Source organism: Rana temporaria, chromosome 2, assembly GCF_905171775.1.
Source record: "Rana temporaria chromosome 2, aRanTem1.1, whole genome shotgun sequence".
NCBI classification, from domain to species: Eukaryota; Metazoa; Chordata; class Amphibia; order Anura; family Ranidae; genus Rana; species Rana temporaria.
This window is the reverse complement of record NC_053490.1, coordinates 25,696,207-25,713,713: the sequence shown is the minus strand read 5'-3', so window position 1 is coordinate 25,713,713 and position 17,507 is coordinate 25,696,207. Positions and strand designations below refer to the sequence as shown.

The 17,507-nt window shown below is 43.4% G+C and overlaps 2 protein-coding genes across 2 annotated transcripts in view; both read right to left on the bottom strand.

Moving 5' to 3' along the window:
* The window catches only part of ANKRD42 (ankyrin repeat domain 42), a 60,114-nt gene extending 59,953 nt beyond the window's left edge, over positions 1–161 (bottom strand). Inside the window, exon 1 of the mRNA XM_040339973.1 lies at positions 66–161. Coding sequence (XP_040195907.1) covers positions 66–96 — 31 coding nt within the window. The 5' untranslated portion in view covers positions 97–161. The remainder of the gene's footprint in view (positions 1–65) is intronic.
* Positions 162–7,325: 7,164 nt separating this feature from the next.
* Positions 7,326–17,507, bottom strand: part of PCF11 (PCF11 cleavage and polyadenylation factor subunit) — a 35,053-nt gene continuing 24,871 nt past the window's right edge. The window contains exons 10-16 of the mRNA XM_040339972.1: positions 16,667–16,783; positions 15,021–15,126; positions 14,002–14,185; positions 12,696–12,851; positions 12,367–12,459; positions 9,512–9,547; positions 7,326–8,084 (exon numbers count right to left, since the gene is read on the bottom strand). Coding sequence (XP_040195906.1) covers positions 7,854–8,084; positions 9,512–9,547; positions 12,367–12,459; positions 12,696–12,851; positions 14,002–14,185; positions 15,021–15,126; positions 16,667–16,783 — 923 coding nt within the window. The 3' untranslated portion in view covers positions 7,326–7,853. The remainder of the gene's footprint in view (positions 8,085–9,511; positions 9,548–12,366; positions 12,460–12,695; positions 12,852–14,001; positions 14,186–15,020; positions 15,127–16,666; positions 16,784–17,507) is intronic.

Below are 17,507 nucleotides of genomic sequence, written 5' to 3'. Positions count from 1 at the left end.
ACCGGATGGGGGGAGGTCATGTAACGTGTCCTTCCCTCCCTCCTCTCCCCGGGACCGCCGCTCACCGTTTGTAGAGGCTCCGGAGGCTGCAGGCATCTTCGGGCGTCCCTTTGCTTTCTTGCTGCCTGTTAAAAACCCACACTTCCGGGACGCTCAGCGGTTTCCATGGCCACCAGGAGGTTTTTATACGTCATTTCCGGGCCGTGTCCCCCCACTGTCTCGCTCCGCCATCTTTGTTCCTGGCACTTGAGTAGATTGTTGTTCTCCTGTTCCAGTTGCCTGATGGTTTTTGGCAGAGCTGCCCCTGGAATCTTTAACTTTAAATACAAGCTTCTCTGTTTTGAGTCATTTGTCAATTTAATAACATTTTGTTTGTATATATACATAGCTCCCAACTGTCCCTGATTTCGAGGGACTGTCCCTGATTTGGAGCAGTGTGTGTCCCTCATTCCTCCTCATTCGTTCCTCATTTTGGTCTGATCTATATAGATGTATATAAAATGCACTTTTTATCTTTCAAAAAGTGTTTCCCAGTGCTAAACCTTTCATCCAAATTCTAAATTGTTGCATTTGTAAATTCCAAAAGCCAATATAAAGGAATAGTAGAGGTAAAAAAAGCACTCGTGGGTTTAACCAATCTTGTTTTGTTGTACAATTCTCCTTTAAGGGGGCGTGGCAAGGGATGTGTCCTATCCCTGCATACTTTTGCTGATAGGTGTCCCTCATCCCCATCTCAAAAAGTTGGGAGGTATGTATATATATATAATGCCACCTGCATTATATATATATATATATATATATATATATATATATATATATATATATATATATATATATATATATATATATATATATATATAATGCAGGTGGCATGCATGCATCCAGACCCCCCACCACCTCTTCCCCACTGCTCCAGCCAAATGTTAAAGCTCTGATGTCAAAAGGGGACTATGTGATTGGGGGTCTCTACGATGGGAAGGTTCTATGATGGAAGAAAAAGACTCTGATGTGATGAGAGGACTCTATCAAAGGGATACATTGATGTAATGGGGAACCTCTGACACGATGGATGATGAGGGTCTTTGAAGTAAAGAAGGGACGCTAATGTGAAGTGTGATGTAATTGGAGACCCTCTGACATGATGGCGAGACCGCTGATGTGATGGGGGAACTTCTGGCATGATGAGGAGACCCCTGATGTGATGGGGGAACTTCTGGCATGATGAGGAGACCCCTGATGTGTTGGGGGAACCCCTAACACGATGGTGAGACCCCTGATGTGATGGGGAACTTCTGACATGATGGCAAGATCCCTGATGTGTTGGGGGAACCCCTAACATGATGGCGAGAACCCTGATGTGATGGGGGAACCCCTGACATGATGGCAAGACCCCTGATGTGATGTGGGAACTCCTGACATGATGGCGAGAACCCTGATGTGATGGGGAAACTCCTGACATGATGGCGAGACCCCTGATGTGATGGGGGAACTTCTGACATGATGGCGAGACCCCTGATGTGATTGGGGAACCTTTGGCAGATGGAGAGACTCCTGATGTGTTGGGGGAACCCCTAACATGTTGACAAGACCCCTGATGTGATGGGGGAACCGCTGATGTGAAGGCGAGACCTCTGACGAGATGGGGGAACCTCTGATATGATGGCAAGACCCCTGATGTGTTGGGGGAACCCCTACCATGATGGCGAGACCCCTGATGTGATGGGGGGAACTCCTGACATGATGGTGAGGCCCCCTGATGTGATGGGGAACCTCTGACATGATGAGGAGACCACTGATGTGATAGGGGAACCTCTGACATGATGGCAAGACCCCTGATGTGATGGGGGAACCCCTAACATGAAGGCGAGACCCCTGATGTGATGCGGGAACTCCTGACATGATGGCGAGAACCCTGATGTGATTGGGGAACCTCTGACATGTTTGCAAGACCCCTGATGTGATGGTGGAACCTCTGGCATGTTGACAAGACCCCTGATGTGATGGGGGAACCGCTGATGTGATGGCGAGACCTCTGATGTGATGGGGGAACCTCTGATATGATGGCAAGACCCCTGATGTGTTGGGGGAACCCCTACCATGATGGCAAGACCCCTGATGTGATGGGGGGAACTCCTGACATGATGGCAAGACCCCTGATAAGATGGGGGAACCTCTGACATGATGGCATGACCCCTGATGTGTTGGGGGAACCCCTAACATGATGTCGAGACCCCTGATGTGGTGGGGGAACCTCTGACATGATGGCAAGACCCCTGGTGTGTTGGGGAACCCCTGATATGATGGCAAGACCCCTGATGTGATGGGGGAACCCCTAACATGATGGCGAGACCTCTGATGTAATGGGGGAACCTCTGATATGATGGCAAGACCCCTGATGTGTTGGGGGAACCCCTACCATGATGGCAAGACCCCTGATGTGGTGGGGGAACCTCTGACATGATGGCAAGACCCCTGGTGTGTTGGGGAACCCCTGATATGATGGCAAGACCCCTGATGTGATGGGGGAACCCCTAACATGATGGCGAGACCTCTGATGTAATGGGGGAACCTCTGATATGATGGCAAGACCCCTGATGTGTTGGGGGAACCCCTACCATGATGGCAAGACCCCTGATGTGATGGGGGAACTCCTGACATGATGGCAAGACCCCTGATAAGATGGGGGAACCTCTGACATGATGGCATGACCCCTGATGTGTTGGGGGAACCCCTAACATGATGTCGAGACCCCTGATGTGATGGGGGAACCCCTAACATGATGGCGAGACCCCTGTGATGGGGGGGAACTCCTGACATGATGGCAAGACCCCTAATGTGATGGGGGAATCTCTGACATGATGGTGAGACCCCTGATGTGTTGGGGGAACCCCTAACATGTTGACGAGACCTCTGACGTGATGGGGGAACCTCTGATATGATGGAGAGACCTCTGTGATGGGAGGCTTCTGATGTAAAGAGGGGACTCTGGTGTGGTGGGGGAACCTCTGAAATGATGGGTGGACCTCTGATGTGATGGTGGCCCCTCATATGAAGGAGAGCTGTGATGTGATGGGGGGACTTTGATGTAAATGTGACCCCTTATGTGATAGAGGGAACTCTATCTTGAATGGGGCCTCTGATGTGGAGGAAACTCTAGTGTGAAGGGGGGCTCTGGTGTGGTGGAAGGACCACTTACGTAATAGGGGGGACTCTGACTTGAATGGGGCCTCTGATGTGAAGAGGGGACTTTAGTGTGAAGGGGGGTTCTGGTGTGTTGGAGGGTACCTCCAATTTTCTGGGGGGACTTCTCAAATGATGTGAATGATAATTTACTCCCCCTCTGATGTGAATGTACATTTTTCCAAGGCAGTTGTGTGCATTAATTGTCGCAGGCTCAGAGGTCCCATTGATAAATATATTTTTTGTGTTTTTACATTTTATTTTGGGTGCCTCAAGATTTTGTGTCACTGAAAAAAAGGTTGAGAAACTGTGTTCTAGAGCAGCGTTCAGGGGGAATCGTTAAAATCTCCAGATGTCAATGCACATGCTGTAAAATCCCATTGTGGTAGGGTGTGTGCAATCACCACACCCCACTCCACCTAAAAAAAAATATAGAATTCCAATAGCTCCCAGGCAGTGGCATGGGCCCCACTGTGGACTCACACAGCACACATATTGTTGGTGGCCATGCTGGAACTGTTCATACCTATCTGAAAGCATCCCACGTCATTTTCTGGGTGCCTCCGCCCACTTTTTTTTTATTTATTTTTTTAAGCCGATTGCCTGCCACCACACTTGGCATAGTGACAGCTGTTCTAGCAACTTGCAAGTGGAAATAAACCAGTAGTGTCAGATGGCGCAATCTCCAGCCAAGAGCAATGGTGTATTAAGATGGCTTTGTTGGGGGTTATGGGACCATTGGTGTAAATTATTATTGCATCCTCCAATCCCAATGGTGGCGGTTATCATTGCATCCACCGACACCAATGCTGGAGCCACCGAATCCCGATACAGAGATTGTGGTGGTTATTATTGTCTCTACATTTGATAACAGCTCACTTTAAAGCGTTACTAAACCTAAAACAGTAAAATCAGTCTGTAAATACAGCAAAGCAGGCTCGTTATATTTAGCGAGACCCAAAGGGTTAATCCTCCACATTGTGTAAAAAGAAAAAAAAAAAGCCGTTTGATTCCATCTTCAGTGATCCTTCCACTGTCCCCATTCCATCCCCTGATCACACAGGGCCTTGGGGGTACTCTGCACATGCTCAGTTTGAAGTGTATTGCTAGAGTTTTTTTTTTTGGGGGGGGGGGGGGGGGGGTGTGCATTTGATCAGCAGAGGGCAAGTGGTCCTGCAGCCTTATAGGACAGTTGGAGAATTAAAACTCCCCTACAAGGTCTAGCCAGACACTCATAGAAGTCACAAGACTGCTAAAGACCTTTTCCCATCAGAAGTATATATTTACTAAAATTGCATTTCCATGTACTGTGGGAGACCAGATATAATGAGTGCAGGCTCCTGGGTTTAGAAACACTAAGCCCAACACCAATGCTGGTGGTCATTACTACATCCACTGACAGCAATAGGGGGGGACATTATTATTGACACCAAAGCCCAGAGGCCATTATTGCATCCCCTGACCTCAATGCTGGGTATTTACATTTTACAGCCACTGACACCAATGAGGGGAGTTCATTTTAAGGCCAATGACACCAACACTGGAGAAAATCCCTCTCTTTCTTCAGTGATGTACATGCTTTGCTGAACAGGAACAAAACCAATTCATCTTAGAACTGCTGTGGTTTAAAAAAAAAAAAAAAAAAAAAAGCTAAGCCAAAGCTTTTTTAGGAGCAGTCACCTTGTGGGCTTCACAGAGGTGCATTTATTGTGACCGAGGCCCCTCCCACACAGCTGAGCAGGCGCAACTGGCTGGTCCGTGCCCTCTTATGTAGAGAAGACAGAGCCCTCTATGGGTGGTCTCATGTAAACATCCATTAACCACTTAAGGACCGGACCAATATGCTGCCTAAAGACCCAAGGTGTTTTTACAGTTCGGGACTGCGTCGCTTTAACAGACAATTGCGCGGTCGTGCGACGTGGCTCCCAAACAAAATTGGCGTCCTTTTTTCCCCACAAATAGAGCTTTCTTTTGGTGGTATTTGATCACCTCGGCGGTTTTTATTTTTTGCGCTATAAACAAAAATAGAGCGACAATTTTAAAAAAAATGCAATATTTTTTACTTTTTGCTGTAAGAAATATCCCCCAAAAACATATACATTTTTTTCCCCCTCAGTTTAGGCCGATACGTATTCTTCTACATATTTTTTTTTTTTTTTTTTTCCAAAGTCGCAATAAGCGTTTATCGATTGGTTTGTGCAAAATTTATAGCGTTTACAAAATAGGGGATAGTTTTATTGCATTTTTTTTTTTTTTACTACTAATGGCGGCGATTAGCGATTTTTTTCTTGACTGCGACATTATGGCGGACACTTCGGACAATTTTTGGGACCATTGTCATTTTCACAGCAAAAAATGCATTTAAATTTCATTGTTTATTGTGAAAATGACAGTTGCAGTTTGGGAATTAACCACAGGGGGCGCTGTAGGATTTAGTGTACACTTAGTGTGTGTTTACAACTGTAGGGGGGTGTGGCTGTAGGAATGACGTCATCGATCGAGTCTCCCCTATAAAGGGGATCACTCGATCGATGCAGCCGCCACAGTGAAGCACGGGGAAGCCGTGTTTACATACGGCTCTCCCCGTTCTTCAGCTCCGGGAGGGAATCCTACCGCCGCGTGTAGCGCGGGGGGGGGGGGTCCCGATCGGACCTCCGACCCACGTCTAGGCAGGGACGTACAGGTACGCCAATGTGCCTGTACGTGCCATTCTGCCGACGTATATGTATATGCGGCGGTCGGGAAGTGGTTAAGACCTGATCCAATAGACCAGGGGGTAGGCGACCTGGGGCCCTCCAGCTGTTGCAGAACTACAAGTCCCATCATGCCTCTGGGAGCAATTGTAACTGCCAGCCCTGCAATGCCTCATGGGAAATGTAGTTCAACAGCTGGAGGGCCCCAGGTTGCCTACCCCTGCGATAAGACAGAAGGGTAATGGTTCTGTGTGTTTTTAGTGGATTGGACCAGAGATAGGTTGTGTGTAAACTAGACATGCAAGGACAATGTGGTCCGTCTGAAAAACTGACAGGCAGACCCGATCGGTCCGCTTGTGTTAGAAGGGGCCCAAAAGTCTCTGCTCAGAGCAGACCAAGAACTGAGCGATCAGCAGTTATCTCTTGGTTTACTTCCGCTTTTAGGAATGAGCCATTGTAGAAGTTTCAAAGAAAAGGTTACATTTCAGGCACAGGTGGAAGAGTAAGAAGGAGGAGTTGGCTCTGCATAAGGTAAACAGCTCCCAGTCTACCGTTTACAATTGGAAGGCAAAATAATCAGCAGTCTCATGATCAGAAACTCTGCCCATCTTCTAGAACCCTTCCAGCAAACCAATGGGGTCTCACTTTTTTAGGCAGACCCGATCAAACTGACCTCTATGACAGCGTTTCCCAACTCCAGTCCTCAAGGCACACCAACAGGTCATGTTTTCAGGATTTCCCTCAGATGAAATGGCTGTGGTAATTACCAAGGCAATGAAACTGATCAAATCACCTGTGCAAAATAATGGAAAGCCTGAAAACATGACCTGTTAGTGTGCCTTGAGGACTGGAGTTGGGAAACACTGCTCTATGAAGCAGTAGATTTAAACAGACGCGTCAGCAGTTTACACCTGCCAACATCCGATCCCATCTGTCTGGCAGATTGGGTGTAAAAAACGGACAGGCGGTCCGTTTACATCCGACCACCCATAGGAGGGAAAGCGAGCCGTCTGTGTGCTCTGCATGAGTAGAGTGTACATGGACCTGCCATCCGCCTGCTCAGTGGGCATCATATATCCCCCCCCACTGAGCAGGCAGATCTGCTTGTGTGAAAGCACCCCCAAAAAGGAACAGGAGCTGGTGGTTAGGGGTTAAAATTACAGTTCCTCACAACAGCTCCAACCACCACTGAAAAAAAACAAAAAAAAAAAAAACACCACAAGCATAGTTCGGTTCAATGTGTTTTATTATTTATTAAGCTTAACACAGTTTTATAGTTTGCACCTAATGCACTTTAAAGTAGAACACTGAAAAAAAAAAAAAAGCAAAACGGGGGAAAATAAAATAAATTAAAAAAAAATTCAGTCACTCATCCAGATCCTTGAAAGTAGAAGCTTTTTTTGAAATATATATTATGTACAGGCGTGTTCAACTTAAAAGGTCTCCTCCGAGTATTGATGTGCTTTGTCCTGGGCACAATCGCTTCCATTTTTTTTTTTTTTTGTAATTTACCTGGATCTTATTAGTGAGTTTTTTTATAAACTGTATTAAAGAAGAAAGCTTTAAACCAACCAGTTATTAGTCCAACATGTAATTATAGGAAAACCAAAATGGCAGAATCAGCTTTGTTTTTAAACTCCAAAAAAATAAAAAATAAGTTTCCAGAAAGATACATACGTCAACCACAGAAAGCAAAGCACTTTATTCTCAAACCTCTGTATGGTGTGCAGAAACCTCACACTCCAGGTATAGCAAAAATATTTTTATTTATAATTTACAGCCATGTGGAAACTTTTTTTTATACAACAGCTCTTATTGTACAAAGTCATTCCGCCCTCTGTGCACATCCCTCAAATTACACATGAAACTGTGTCGGAATATGGAAATACAAATACAAAAATGTATTCAGTAACAAAGAACCAGAGGCCCCGCCCCCAGTTCACATTTAGTAGAAATTTCTATACTACAAACAGAAAAGTCTTATGGCAGCGGCTTCTGCTCTGGATCGGTGGGTTCCAATTTGATCTCCGTTAACAGAGGTATGGTTTCGCCCTTACTACAGGGTCTGTCCTCTGTAGGCTCTTCCTTCACTGTGAGTGCAATTTCGGTAGTGTCGGTCGCTTCCTCCTTAACTAAACTTAGCATGGCACTCAGTGGATTTTCCAGGAGTGCTTTACTCGGAGATGGTGTGGAGTCCAAAAAGGAAGAAGTCTGAGAAAGAAAAAGCAGAATATGAATAATCTCACACAGCTGCAGTATATAAAGCATATGTAAACACACAATACAAGCAATGGTTTACCATAATCACATGGAATTGTAACAAACCTCTTGTACCTTTATTTGCAGTTTTGTATGGCAGTCATGTGATTGCAGAGCAGTCTTATGATCCCTCTTTTGTATAGCAGGGAGTGTGCATTTCATGGCATCATACATAGAGGGGGGGGGATATTTCTACATTCATTTACTGACTTTGAACAGCTTCAGTATAAAGCTGCCCATAGAGAACACTGCAATCAGCCAGTGGGCTGGTGGAAAAGCAAACCGATGTCTCACGAGTGAGGTGGATGGAGAAATGCTCCCGGCTGGGACAACGTATGCCGATGGAGGAACTCTTCTCCGGTGTCCGAATACACCGATTGGTGGCTGCAGCCACCGAATCAAAGATTTTCCAGTAAGGCTCCATTCACACTTGTGCCAAGCAACTTTGACCATGCCGTTCCCAGAGTTTTCCAATGATAGCCATTCATATCTGTGCGAATTAATGGCAGCAACTTCAAAGTTCATGCACTACTTTGGTCCGACTTTCATGCAACTTGAAGGTCATAGACTTCAATGTTAAACCTCATAAGTTGCATGAAAGTCGTACCTGCATGTAGTACAATGCAACAGTTGTCCATCATCTCTGGTCAAAGCCAAAGTCGCACCCATCCAAAGCTGCACTACGAAGTCGGCACAACTTTGGAGTGGTATAAGTGTTTGAATGGAACCTTAGGCCACACACTGTTCAAATCTTGGCAAGTTCACCTGAAACCGGCCAAGATTCAAACCATTAACGGGCAGGCTGAATGTACCAAATCGATCAACTTGGGTATAACAAGCCTGCCAGTCACTTCCGATTATCGCTAGCAGTTATAGCAGCCTCTTGTTATAATCAGTCTTACTGGCAGGGACGGCCCCCCTTGCGACAGAAGACAATTGCTCGGTAGGAGGGATTCCCTTGTTAACACCGTCATGTATTGATGGGGGAATCTCGCAAATTTCTTTCCTACAACCCAAATTAGCACTTTTACTGTGACCACGTTGTCACCAACTGTTTCTGGCCACACAGTGACAGGAGCCTGTAGATGCACTCCCTATCATGTGATCGCTGACAGCCAATCATAAGAAACACAGGGAGCCCATGTAATGCCTGTCATCATTTTAGAGGGCCAACAGAAATAGTAATGCGCTCAGCAGAACGGCACTAACTGGAATCCAAATATAAAGGACATATACAGCACCAACAATCTGCGTAGCACTTTAAAATATAAAAAAGGAGACAAAACAGTTAAAAGAATTTAAGAAAAGTGGGTTAGGCGTGCGCCCTGCTTGTGATCCTGCTTACACTCCAAGGATTTCAGACATCACTGAATACTTACATTTTTATAATCTTCAAAACAGGAAGGATGATAAATCTGCAAAACAGAAACAGAGTCAGAACCACTACATAATAAAAATCTGCACAGTCTGCCCCTTTCTTCCTCCTTGTACATCGACATAATATAAAACATTCTGATTGGACAAGATGAGAGCCAGCTGCTGTATAGGAGAGTCGCAAGCCTCCTGTTGGAGAATAGCACAAAGCTATACTCATAGCACTCAATAAAAGTAAATAACAGGCAGCAATCCAGGGAGGTGGAATATACCTTTTAAAACTTGGCACCCATTTTTTCCCCCATTAAAGTAAACCAAGGAATAAACTGAAGATGCATTTTGCAATGGATACCAGCATCTTAAATGAACTGTCAGGAGAACTGTGTCAACGTGCCTTAGCAAAAGTGAGAGCGGTGTATTTAGCACAAACATTGGCTGATGGCAAGATCTATATTTGCCCTTCCCATATTTACTTGCATATTGTGAAGGCCTTGGTGATATTTTTTATATCTTTGTTAGCACAACATGCAACCTATTGCACAGAAAACAGCAGCTAGTCCCTCCCTCCTACATGCAAAAGACCGCAAGGCAACTCAAGAGTAAAGTCAATACCACCTGATGTGCGAATTCACACGGCTCAGCAATCTGTGTTCCAGCAGATTACTAAAGCAAGGAGATATGGGTCTCCTGTCGATGGGTGTTCTTGTCATAGGAGTTTCCATTTGAGTGCAGCTCTGGTTTAACCACTTGAAGACCAGGCTTTTTCTGGCACTTTGTTTACAGGTTTAAAACAGTTAATTACTCCTAACCCCCAACATAACTTTTTTTTTTTAGACCCTGGGAAATAAAATGGTGGTGATCTTTGCAATTTTTTTTATAGCATACGTTATTTGTGTAGTGGTTTTGCAAAGTGTAATTTTTGGGGGAAATACGTTAAAAAAAAAAAAAAATTTAAATCACACACAAAATATATATATCACCATTTTTTTGTAAAAATTAAAAGATGTTACACTGAGTAAATAGATACCCAACATGTCACACTTTATAATTGTACACCAATGTAATGACGACAAACTACAGTAGTGTAGTCGCTTCTGCACACGAGTACGGAGGGATGGGCAAATAATTATTTTTTTAATCACTTATTCCCATTACAAGTAATGTAAACATCCCTTGTAATAGGAGGACAGGTCCTCTTTATGGAGAGATCTGGAGTCAAAAAGACTCCACATCTCCCCTTTAAAAGCAAAAGATAAAGACCATAGAGGCAATAAAAGAATCTGCTCTTTGATCACCTCTGGGATTAGCAGGCTGCAGCATCAGATCGTTTAGAGTACCCGCCACTTCTGAAAACGTTCCAGCAGAACGCTTTCACAATGTAAAAACAATGCCGGGGTTACAGCCGATATCCTGAGCTATAATCCCGGGTTAACTGCTTCTAGCCAGGCCTCAAGGCGTACTCGCCACCAGTTGCCCGCCCAACCCCTACCATGTCCCGCCCCCTAGACACGCCCTCAAATTATCTCATGAAATTACACTTAAATGTTTTATGCAGAATTAAGTTATAAAAAACAAAACCACAACTTTATCCGTCCCCAGTGCAGCCAAATGTCCCCCACATTGCAGCCTACCTGTGCTGGGTGAGAGAGGAGCCGGAGCCACCTGTTTGTTCAAAGCGCGGGGAACATAACTGCTTTCAATTCAATAGCTGTGTTCCGTCGCGAACGTCGTATACAGCCCTCCCCCCTTGTCCGGGAAACTGATAGACCGATCACCCGTTCAATTTCGGGACGGGCGATCTGTCTATCAAAGTGCCCGGACAAGGGGGATGGGCTGTATAAGACAGCGCGCGGCAGGGAACACAGCTATCGAATCGAAAATCGTAGTTACCCACGCTTTGAACAACCAGACGGTGGCAGCGACTCTCCTCTTATTCCCCCCCTGCTCCCAGGCAGCCCACACTCGCCAGTCCTCAAAATATACTCGCAAAATGCGAGCACATTTTGAGGGCTGTGCGTAATATATATATTATATATATATATATATATATATATATATATATATATATATATATATATATATATATATATATATATATATATATATATATATATATATATATATATATACACACATATATACACACACACACACATACTTGGAAGAGGTCAATTCATGCTCTCAAAAAGAAAACACTGCCAAAAGATTATGGCCTCCTTGGTCTGAAGTTCAAACCCACCTCAATAGGACATGTCATGTCCTGCAAAATGGCCAAATGCAGCCTCTAAAGTCTAAACAGTCACACACTACTTATTTGAGGTTACTGGGAATTTGCTGACCTGCGTCCCCCCCATCAGAAAACAATCATACTACTAGCTTATGCTTTTGTCTTGCAGGTTTTTTTTGCAGTTTACAACCTCTTGAAAAGCAGAGCTAAACCACCATTGAAAATGCAAAATTTGGGCTCTATGATATGCACAATATGTATATACATTATACGCATTTGAACAGCACTGCAATGTCAGCGTTTCCCTTTATGGGAGGCACTTCCACTGTCATCTGATCTTCTGGGTCAGAGGCTGCAAGCACTTTTATGTTTTTTACCCCTTCCGAATACAATAGTGCAGTGGGAGAGATCCTTGTATCATTTGTGTTGATATGGGGAACTGTCAGTTTTTTAATTCCTTCAACCTGCTGGTTGAGCAAAAAGAAAACCTGTACATGTTTACCCAGCTCTACCCTTCATCCTTCTTGCCTACATCATTCGGATATTGTTAGAGAATGCAGCACCATCCACAATGAGACCCGATTTGGAGTTCATAGAAGGACTCCAACAGGGTGTCCTTCAATCATGACATACCTTGTCATTAACACGCATAGCATTTTTCAAATGCCACTCCTCCTCTTCCTCATCCCAATACTGTTCAAACTGCTCCTGGCATATTTCACAAATCTGAAGGACGAAGAACAAAAAACAGTTAGGGTTACGTTAACAGAACTTACATTCCCCAATACCTGAACACACTACCAGGACAGCATTTGTTTACCCCAGTGGCAGAGTTAATTTTTTTTTGAGGTGTTGGACCATAAAAGAACACATTACAGAGAAACAAAATACAGTTCCCCAGTGAGAACATTAGGACTATAAAAACAAAAAAAAAACCTACTACCCCAGCCCAGCAAAGTTACCTCGTCAGCTCCTGCAGGACCAGCCGGCACGCTCTGAAATTCTTTCTCCTTAGCAGCTTCCTGGGTTTTTAATATGACCTCCTCATGGACTTTCTCAAAAAACTGGCTTTTAGCCCTTTCCTCCAGATCTGCAATTTCCTCAAACTCTATCCAATCCTAGAAATGAACATAACATGGGAAAGTCACACCTTGATCAAGTCCATATTAATCCAGTTCTTACTGGCTTAACCACTTTAACCCCCAGGCCAACGCTGCCACTTCTTACATACATGTAGAAATAAGCATTTTTTCCCCCCCTAGAAAATTACTTCGAACCCCCAAACATTTTATATATTTTTTTTGAAAGCAGAGATTCTGAAGAATAAAATGGTGGTTGTGTCAATGCTGTGCAATATTTACACAACTATTTTTGAAACGCAAATACCCTTTAATGAGTTAACCCACACAAACATTTAAGTTTTGGTCAAATGCAAGTAAATAGATACCCAACATATCACGCTCTAAAATTATTATGCTCATGGAATGGCAACAAACTAGGGAACCTAAAAATCTCCATAGACTGGCAGACCCCAGATTTCTCCTTTGCCATGAAAGCATTTGATCAAATCGAGATTGAGGCTTTACAAGTTGGTGAAATGGCTTGTAAATATCAAACTGAAAGTGGTAAAATTGGAGGAGGAGAGGTGGGTAGAGTGGGGGTACCGGGTTTCCCTGGGAGAGTCGAAGGCAGCGGCAGCAGGAGGGGGGCCCTTTCCACACCCGGTAAGAAGTAAACAACCGGCTGTATAGCTCAAGTTACTTCTACATTAAAGTAGATCACCAGCTGAAAATTTTGATACAGGGATGATGCCTGCATCCCGGTTATAACCACTTCAACCAGAGAAAATGTATGGGTACATTCTAAGGAATAAAAGAACTAAACCCACCGATTTAACATTTTCCTAAGTCAATGCTCCAGTTAGAAATGTTCAATAAAAGGTTATTAATCCTTAAAAATGTGCCAATATTTTCTGCAGCATTTTAATTTACATTCAGTCTACATCCAAGGAAAGTCTCCGGTTATCAGGGTGCTTATGTCCGGCTCTTTCAAGCCCTCCAAAAGCTTCATAGTTCATCACATGTGCAACGGCAGAGCTAAAGAGAGGCCAAAATGGCACCATCCTCAGCAAATAGGAGGGTTTCGATTTGCAGCACTTTTTCTAAATCTTAGCCAAACTCTAGATAATAAAAATCACTTGAGGCCTAAAGGTTTAAATAAAACAATTCACTACAACGCTACCCAGATTATAGTCACAATATGGCTTACCGTCAAGCTGTAGTACCATCTCCTGTGTGTTATTTTCCTGCTCACATCTTTTTCTGTCCTGTTTTGCCGGTAATGCCAATCTAAATGGTCAGCATATACGTCGGTTTGTGACTTTGTAAACCTCATTCCACATGAATAGCACTGGATACCAGTGTACAGGCGTGTTATAACACAGTCAAAGCGTCTGAAAAGAAAATTTTCATTAAATACAAAGTGATTCAACATGCACATACATGCAGAGATTATTCCGTTTCATACACCTACAGTCTTGTCTTTTCAAAAAACAGAACCCATAGTGAAAACCAAACTCCAGGTTATATATCAGACTCTGGAAAGATTTACCTTCATTTCCAGCCCCTGTGATGCCCCTAAAAGACCAGGGGAACTGTGCAGCATTAGGACAAAAAGCAGACAAAAAAAAAAGTCTTATAAGCGCACCCCTACTGCATACAAGTAGCCCCAGTGATCAGCCAACCACAACACCTACACAGTCTTTCTATACAGGTCTTTCTATACAGGTCGATCATTTTAAGGGCTCAGGTGCAAAGTACAAGTAAAACGTTAGCCAATTGTTGGGAGATTAAAACTACTTTCAAGTTTTAACTTTGACCTCTTACTTAAACTTCTTGTTAGGTCACCAGAACCCAACTGTACAACAGATTCTTTACACAGTCAACTGTGGCAATGTCATCTTTGCTTCTCTAATCAATTAAGCAACCAGCAAAGTTGACATTGCGTACCTAAGGTCAGGGACTCTCCAAGTAATGAAAGCACCAGAGCCTTTAAAAATTAAGTCTGTAGAAGCATTGCATTCCTAGTATTTTGGTTAACCTTTAAATTTAATCAATGCTTTCACATTCATGACCAATACATCCATTTAAAAATAGATGTACTGTTTAGTCAAATTGCAGAGCTATGTGTTAGAGTGTAATTTTTTTGGGCTGCCAGTTTCCTACACTGCCTTTTTGATGCAACTTGAATATTCAATAAAAGCTGAATTTATATGAAGTTAGACGTACTGTTTCATATCTTCTAAGACAAAGCTGGTAAGATCAGGAATATCGTGTTCTTCAACCGGTTCCTCTTCCTCCTCCTCAGTTGCAGGCTGACTGGGTGTTTCAGTTTCTAAAGATAAAATAAAGGATACAAAAATAAAAAATTAGACCCTAGCCCAATCTAAATATACATCTTAAATCTCTAATATTAAAAGCAGAACTAAGGCGCTTCACACAGGAGGGGAAAAAAAATAAAAAATTATAATTGTAACCGACTCCTGGTAACAGTTTCCTATGTAAAAACTATATAGCGCATGCACAGTGCTGTGTACAGCTTGACACCATTATTGGCATGTAAAGAATAGAGCTGGGTGTCAGACAACTAATCGCCTGTGACTATGCTGGCCAAAAGCCCAAGCTGATCGCATCGAAACCCAGAAAAGTCAGCAACAAAGATGGCATGGGAAGCAGCAGAGAAGGCTCAATCGAAGCACAGCAGGAGGTAGGCACCATAACCTGCAAGCTTTTGATGCATATTTCGACAATCTCTCCCTTAGCAAGCTTACTTCCATTTTTAACTATATTAAAAAAACTCCAGTTAGCACATTTACCCAACCAAGTAAAACAGCCAACTTAAAGCGGTAGTAAACTGCTGCAGAGTAAAAAATAAAAACACCTGTAAGACAAATGGCATAATGTGCTAACATGCATCGCATGCAAGCACATTATGAAGGGCTTACCTTAGAACAAAACCCTTCCAGCGGTGGGCAGTCCCCACTGACATCTTGCTTCTGGGTTCACAGGCTCCGGTGCCGTGAGTGGCCAGAGCTGCGGTGAAGTCACTCCTGTGCAAGAAGCTCCGAATGTCCGGCACGGTATGCCGGACCTTCAGAGTGAATGCGCTGCTGATTATCTCCTAAACAATGCGCGCTTAGGAGATATTTTACCCACAGGTAAGCCTTACTGTAGGCAAAAATAAAGCAGCTTTACTGCAGCTTTAATTTATTGGTAAAATTGAAAACCATTTATAAAAACAGCAAGCCTATATGAAATGAATACCATGACTGTTTGGGGCATCAATATAAAATTCATGTATAATTCAATTTATTCAAATATATTCATGATTTTGTAAATCTTCATGCAAACAGTCAAAAGCAAATGTTCCTCACGTCTCATTCAAATATATCATCGCCTTTATCTGTAGCCATTGTTTGAATGAAGATCTAAGGTTAGCCCAACCAGATATTTAAAAAAAATTTAATAAATGATGACAATATAGTATACACTGAAAAAGTAATTCGGAAATATGCCGTTCGAGACCTCTGGCCACATGCGGTACTGGCCAAATTATTTTCGTTTCCATTGACTTCTATGGGGAAACTGTTTGATATGCGAGAGCTTTGGATTATGGAGCATTCTCCTGGAACAGATTATACTCGTAATCCAAAGTTCCACTGTATATATAGTTTACTGTTGTGCCTTGGACACTTTGCTCAATTGGCACAACATAAATCACTACTCAGAAGATGACCAGGCACACAATCCTATACTAGTCTAGCCCCAGTTTTATTGAAATCAGCCCACTTAGATTTTAAACTTCTTGCATCTATGGAAGTGAAGGAAGGAACAGCAACTTATCGAGAAGCATGCAACTCGTTTTGAAAACTTACGGGAGGAAGATGGCTCAGACTTTGCCCCTTTAAGGATTCCAGTTGAAAGCAGCTTTGAAAATAATTCATTAACATCCAACTGACACAAGTGATTTTCAGGGTTAGGAAAGGCAGCAGCTAAGAAAAAAAATAAAAAAGAAATTAATCACAACACCATACATCATGTCATATGCATAACTAGCCAGGCTACAAGGACAGTAATGTCAAACTCGGATAAACCAATCAAATGCAATAAATAACTGCCATGTAAAAAAACAGGTTTACATATTTTTACTGAAAACTTTCTGGGCTTTAGGCTCGGTTCACAATGGTGCAATGCAGGAACCTTGCAAATCCACTGCAGGTTCCCGCATCGCACCTGACTCGCAGGCAGTTCACACTACCTTATGCGAACCACTGGGAGTGTCAATACAAAAGTTAATGACACCCCCAGATCGATTTGCACATCGCAGCGCAAACTGTCAATTCAGACAGGAATCAGATCGCATGATACACCCATGTAATCCGATTCTGGTGCGGACCAGGAAAAAAAAAAAAAAATGCGATGCAAATTCAGCCAATCTGTATGGCTGAATTCGCATCTCACAGACATCACCTGTGATTTGCACAGTAGTGCAGATGACATGCGATGTCGCACACGCACCAATATCAACCCAGCCTTAACCAAACCTTGTTGGGCAGCAATGCCCAAAGCAATCCCAACAAACTCAGACTTGCTTTCAATAATGCCTTGTTCACATCAACACTCTTCATTGTGTGTGTTGCAATAAAGTGATGCAGGCATTCATCCATCACAGCTCCACATGTCTGGGCACGTGACACTGTGCTGTGATTAATGCCT